General features: G+C 37.1%; 1 protein-coding gene across 1 annotated transcript; it reads right to left on the reverse strand.

Moving 5' to 3' along the window:
- Nucleotides 1–2,687: 2,687 nt before the first annotated feature.
- On the reverse strand, nt 2,688–6,220 carry LOC18034751 (probable leucine-rich repeat receptor-like protein kinase At1g35710). Its single transcript, XM_024179866.1, has 2 exons — nt 3,094–6,220; nt 2,688–2,980 (listed from the first exon to the last, which is right to left on the reverse strand). Exons 1-2 carry the CDS (start codon nt 6,218–6,220, stop codon nt 2,688–2,690), a joined length of 3,420 nt encoding a protein of 1,139 aa, XP_024035634.1.

Consider the following 6,220-nt stretch of genomic DNA (forward strand, 5'->3'; position numbering starts at 1 on the left):
AGTAAACACCCCACTTTTGGGGTATGGCGTGGATAAGTCCCTGAATTGACGCAGCTTCAGCAACGCCCTTCTGGAGTAAAGGTCCGTTCTTTCTTATTTTTCATTTCATCAGTTTTATAATTTAATTTTCTGCTCTGATTGTCTTCAGATTTTTGTGTTTCACAGGAGCATTAGCTTTTAACATCTTCCAATTAGTGATGGGTGCTTGCAATTCGCTTTCTTATTAGTACTCTGAGTTTGTTTAGCGTTCTCTTTCTATTGGTTTGTTAGTGTTCTCTATGATGGGAAATTGGGGAATTATGTTAGTTTGGTGAATGCTTTATATTAAGAATTCAGCCCATCGTTGCCAAAATTTATGTACTTTAAAGCTTGAACTTACCCTCCGTTTGTTTTCAAACTTGTTCATTTATCTGCTCTGTACTAAACGCATGATTTCTCTTTGTGCTGTGTATTTGGTGCTGGTAATTTTTGTTGACATTTAACACTGCCACTATGTGCTTGGTCAGAGGCTTGCTTCCTACAAAATATTTTGTAAAGGGCGACCTACATGGTGGGATCAGTAATCAGACAAGTCTATTTTCAACTGCATGCACCTGCGATTAAAATGCTAATTCATCTGAAGAGGAGGTTTCTTTGTACAGTCTGGTGGATACACCCACCAGTTTCATGCTTTCATGAGGCTGTGATGAAGGACATAGTTTTTTAGATGCTAATCATACTCCAAATAATCTAGCTTCATGGAAGGGAAGGGTAGATGACGATTTGTTTCAAACTCTTAACAACCCTCTGACTCAACTTGATCATCATATGTTGAGTGGGCAATTGCTTGGTTTTGTTAACAACTGCCAAACATCTGACTATGGAAATGTGTGACTTCAAAATCTCGTTTCCGCTAGATTTTGATCATGAAGCATGGAACCACCTTCAGTGGATTACTTGTTTGATTTTTTGGGTTTGGATTTAAGAATAAGCTCCTCAACACAAACTGGAATAATTTGCTTGCTGATGGATAACATATGGGTGAAAGTAGTTCAATGTCTATGAATGCTCCTGATGTGAGTGCAGGTTTCCATGGACTTCCTTCTCTGGATATACCATGCATTTTTAATTAGAAGCTATGATCTTTAGGGCTAATACTGTCTCGAAGCAGAATTCAGATGATAATGTCTCTTGCAGGACAATGTTGACACATATCAGTTGCTCTTTTATTCCGACTATTTCTCCCTCGACTAGCAAGAAACTTAGTGCATGTTAAGCTATTTGGCCTTACTAAGTCCTTGGCAAAGGCAGGGGCTACGGTATCCAATTCTTTTCTGTCAGGCTATAGCAAGAATGATGGAGAAACTTCACACGCTATGGAGTCAGAGTCTATACAAATGTTATCAAAATGCAGCAAGGTCTATGGTTTTTTCTTTTAAATTTTTATAATATTCAAACTTTCATCTAGCAGGCATGGACTAGGTAAATCCCCTACAAATCTTATTCATCAAAGCTGTTATTTAGGAATATACTAACTGCAGTACGAACAGGATTGAATTTCGCACAACAAAGCAAGAGAACTTAAAATGATTGGGTTCAGTCAATTTCGTCTTTTGGAGAACAGACGGATGTAACATTGGTAAATGCCTTGGATAACAACAATCTAGTAGTTCATCAGTAATTCTTTTCCCCAAGCCACCTTTGTAGCAGCAACTGGTAGGCCCAGTTGTCCACCTGCTATTATTATACTTTTCAGGGCTGGATACGTTAAGAGCAATCTCGGGCTGCATTGATTGCCATAACTGACATGGTTCTAGTCAACACCCAGGTGGTTCTAACTAACAAGTTCATCTCCCCCAACCCAAATTATGACCAACCTCACTTTTTTTTTTGGAGAGAAAATTCCATTTAGGTAGTTGTGTGAGCTCCTTAAGAACGTTCAAATATATGTTTCTTGCAAAGATGTACATCTGAATGGTGTCTAATGCTTTCTTAAATTATTTAGCTGTGGAAGATGATTATCAAAGACGTTATTGCAAGTGCTAAGTTAACTGGCAGAGGGGGGCATAATAGTGGGTTTTGTGGTTCAATAATGTATAGAGCGTCTAGGATACGAAATTAAGACATTTAAGGTGTTTTGTTTTCTTAATTGGTATTTTCTTGCATTTTAGTTCTATTGCATTACTACAGCAATCATGTTTTTCTTTATCTCGTATTTCATTTTTTTTTTTTTTTTGGTTATGCTTCATAAGAATTTTTGTTAAGCTTACCAACGTGTACCATCTAATGGTTAAGATAAGAACATTATCATGCTATTTAGGACGTACAATAAAAATTTTGAAGACATTGTAACAACTTGAAATTCTTTTGAAGAGAAGCTTTGCTTCTTGTAATGGAGCACCTCGTCATCCAATTGACAGTGTGTTGATGGGCTTTAATTGAACTGAGAAGAGAAATTGAGGGTGCAAGTTTGAAAACAGGCAACGGTTTTGGAGAGACATATCACAAACACTGTTGGGTTATTAAACCTCAAGCCGTGTGAGGTGAGGAAAGATTTTATTCATAAAATGAAAAAGATACATCTAGTCAACAGGACTTAAAAGCATTACCCCTTGTGATATCGTAAAAACTAGAAAACGATTTCAAAGGACCAGACCAATTACGTGGAAAAATAAGCTATTCACAAGCCTGACTAAATCTTCAATTGACTAGATCTTCAACAATTGAGACACTTTCTGCATCGTTGGTCTAGATTTAGGACTCTCATCTAAGCATGAAATGGCGACTTCCACGATTGTTATCAATTTTTCTTGAACATTGCGTGATGGAGTTGGAAGCCGAGGGTCCAACATTTCATCTAGTGCTCTGTTCAAGTTCAAAGAAGAAGAGGAAATTGAGGAAATAAAATCTCCTGGATGCTTCCCCTTTATCACTTCCAATGCCAGCACTCCAAAGCTGTACACGTCGCACTTTTCAGTAACTTTCATTGTGTATGCGAGCTCTAAAAGAAAAAAACAAAAAGAATAATTGTTATATTTTTATTATTTTTACATGAAATCTAGTAAGCTAATATTAATTAGTATACTGAACAAGCTTCAATAATAATTTACATACCTGGTGCAACATATCCATGTGTGCCTGCAAGTTCTGTCCAATTGGATGAGTCTGGCTTGAGAAACTTGGCAATTCCAAAATCCGAAACATGGGCTTCATTCTCAAAATCTAACAGCACATTTTTGCTTGATAGATCTCGATGAACAATTTGTGGGAAACAATCATTATGCATGTAAGACAATGCATCAGCTATACCTTTTATCACATTCATTCTCTGTGTCCATTCCAAATCCTTTGCTGCTGCGTCATTGCTTAGGATCACGGCCAAGCTACCCATTTCAAGATATTCATAAACTATAAATGAGTGCCGAGCATGTGAACAAAAGCCATAAAACTTCACAATATTACGATGTCGTATCTCAGTCAAAGCCTTGACTTCATTCAAGAATTCTTGCTGAAATGTCATCTCACCTGGGAGTGGCGAATGAAATTTCTTGACTGCAACGATTTCTCCAGAAGCTAGCTTAGCTTTGTAAACACTTCCTTGTCCACCCTTTCCAATGCAGTGCTCATCATCAAAGTCATTTGTTGCTCTAATAATTTCTTCATACACGATTTTTCCTTCAAAAGTTAACACTGAAAGAAAACTCGGAGTACTTCTAGGGCTACTCTGTTGTGATTGTGAGTTATTCTTCCTTCGTTGAAACTTAAAGAACAGTCCACTTAAAGAAATTAAAAGAGCAACAATCCCTAAGAGAGGGAACAACACAACAATCCAGATCTTTCTCGAAGCTTGTTTGTTTGACTTTAATGCTTTACAAGATGGAAGTCCTTTGAAGTCTCCGCATAATCCTTTGTTCCCTTCTAATGCTTCTATTGGAGCATCTCTGAATGCTGTGCTATTAGGAATTGGACCTCGTAACTCATTGTAGGATATGTCAATGCGTTCCAGGCCATGCATTTCTTCAAAGCATCTTGGAATGAAACTAGAGAGGCTATTGTGGGAGAGATTCAGTTTCTCCAAGCTTTGCATAATGCAAATTTGAGATGGTATTGCTCTTTCAAGAAAGTTAAGACTCAAATCTAATTCTGAAAGATGAATTAACTCCCCCAATGTAATTGGAATTTCCCAACTGAACTGATTATTGCTCAAATTTAAGTAATGCAATTTGACCAAGTTGCCTAGACTTTCTGGGATTGTATTGCTTAATCTATTTGAAGACAAGTCAAGGTGCTCTAGTTGAACGAGTAACCCGAGTTTTGGAGATAGCTGTCCAGAGAGCTGATTTTGTGCCAAAATGAGCTTGATCAAAAAACTAAGCTTGCCAAGTTCTGTTGGAATCTCACCAACAATATGATTTGATGAAAGATCAAGAACTTCTAATTGAGATGAGTATCCAATTTCAGGAGGTATATTGCCAGTAATATTATTTATAGAAAAATCTATAGTGCCTAACTTTGGGCATCTTCCCCAGTGAGACGAGATTTCACCATAAAAGTAATTGTGGCTGAGATCTATGAAAGTTAAGTTTGGATAAATACTGAAACATTCAGATATATTTCCAGTGAGATGGTTTTCATTGAGACGTACTCTTACAAGGCTTGTCAAATTTTGCAAATTGGGAATTGGACCTTGAAATTGGTTATTACTTAAAAGTAGCTTAGTCAACTTCACAAGGTTTCGATATTCTTCGGGGATGGCACCAGAAAGTGAATTCTTATATAAACTCAAGTAAGCCAAGTTGGTCAAGTTACTCAAAGAAATAGGGATTGAGCCACTAAGTTCATTGAACCCTGAATCTAGAATGGAAAGATACTTCAAGTTTCCTAATTCACTTGGAATTGAGCCAGAAAGTGAATTTTTATAAATATATAACGTAGCTAAGTTGCTCAAATTACCCAAAGATTGAGGGATTGAGCCACTGAGTTTATTACCGCTCAACGATAGATCGGAAAGAGACTTCAGGTTTCCTAATTCACTTGGAATTGAGCCAGAAAGTGAATTGTTATAAATATACAAGGTAACCAAGTTGGTTAAGTTTCCCAAAGAATGAGGAATCGAGCCACTGAGTTTATTATTGTCTAATCGTAGAGCGGAAAGAGACTTCAGGTTTCCTAATTCACTTGGAATTGAGCCAGAAAGTGAATTGTTAAGAATATACAAGGTAACCAAGTTGGTTAAGTTACCTAAAGAATGAGGGATCGAGCCACTGAGTTTATTGCTGTACAATTCTAGAACGGAAAGAGACTTCAGGTTTCCTAATTCACTTGGAATTGAGCCAGAAAGTGAATTGTTATGAATATACAAGGTAACCAAGTTGGTTAAGTTACCCAAAGAATGAGGGATCAAGCCACTGAGTTTATTGTTGTACAATTCTAGAACGGAAAGAGACTTCAGGTTTCCTAATTCACTTGGAATTGAGCCAGAAAGTGAATTGTTATGAATATATAACGTAGCTAAGTTGCTCAAATTGTCCAAAGATTGAGGGATTGAGCCACTGAGTTCATTACTGCTCAACGCTAGATTAGAAAGAGACTTCAGGTTTCCTATTTCACTTGGAATTAAGCCAGAAAGTGAATTATTGTAAATATATAATATAGCTAAGTTGCTCAAATTGCCCAAAGATTGAGGGATTGAGCCACTAAGTTTATTACTGCTCAACGCTAGATTGGAAAGAGACTTCAAGTTTCCTAATTCACTTGGAATTGAGCCAGAAAGTGAATTGTTATAAATATACAAGGTAACCAAGTTGGTTAAGTTTCCCAAAGAATGAGGAATTGAGCCACTTAGCTGATTCTCGAACAAGTGAAGGGTCTTGAGATAACTTAGGTGGCCAATTTGTGGTGGTATGGCACCAGAAAATAAATTGGATGATAAACCAAGATACTTGAGTTTTGAAATGTTACCAATTTGAGGCGGGATGTTTCCAAAGAGTTGATTGCGTTGAAGATCAAGATATGCAAGATGAGGAAATGATGAGAATGAGAAATCATGAAGCGTACCTTTTAAACCTATACTTGTGAGGTTCATACTATTGACTCTTTCACCATAGTTGCAATGAATTCCAACCCAAGCACATGAGCCTATTTTGGTGACATTGTTAAGAGTCCATGAAGATAGGGGAGATCCATTATTATGATTTTGAAGGCTAGTTTTCCATCTGAGAAGTGCACGAGTTTCTTCCAT

This window comes from Citrus clementina, unplaced genomic scaffold, assembly GCF_000493195.1.
Source record: "Citrus clementina cultivar Clemenules unplaced genomic scaffold, Citrus_clementina_v1.0 scaffold_8, whole genome shotgun sequence".
Taxonomy (NCBI): Eukaryota; Viridiplantae; Streptophyta; class Magnoliopsida; order Sapindales; family Rutaceae; genus Citrus; species Citrus x clementina.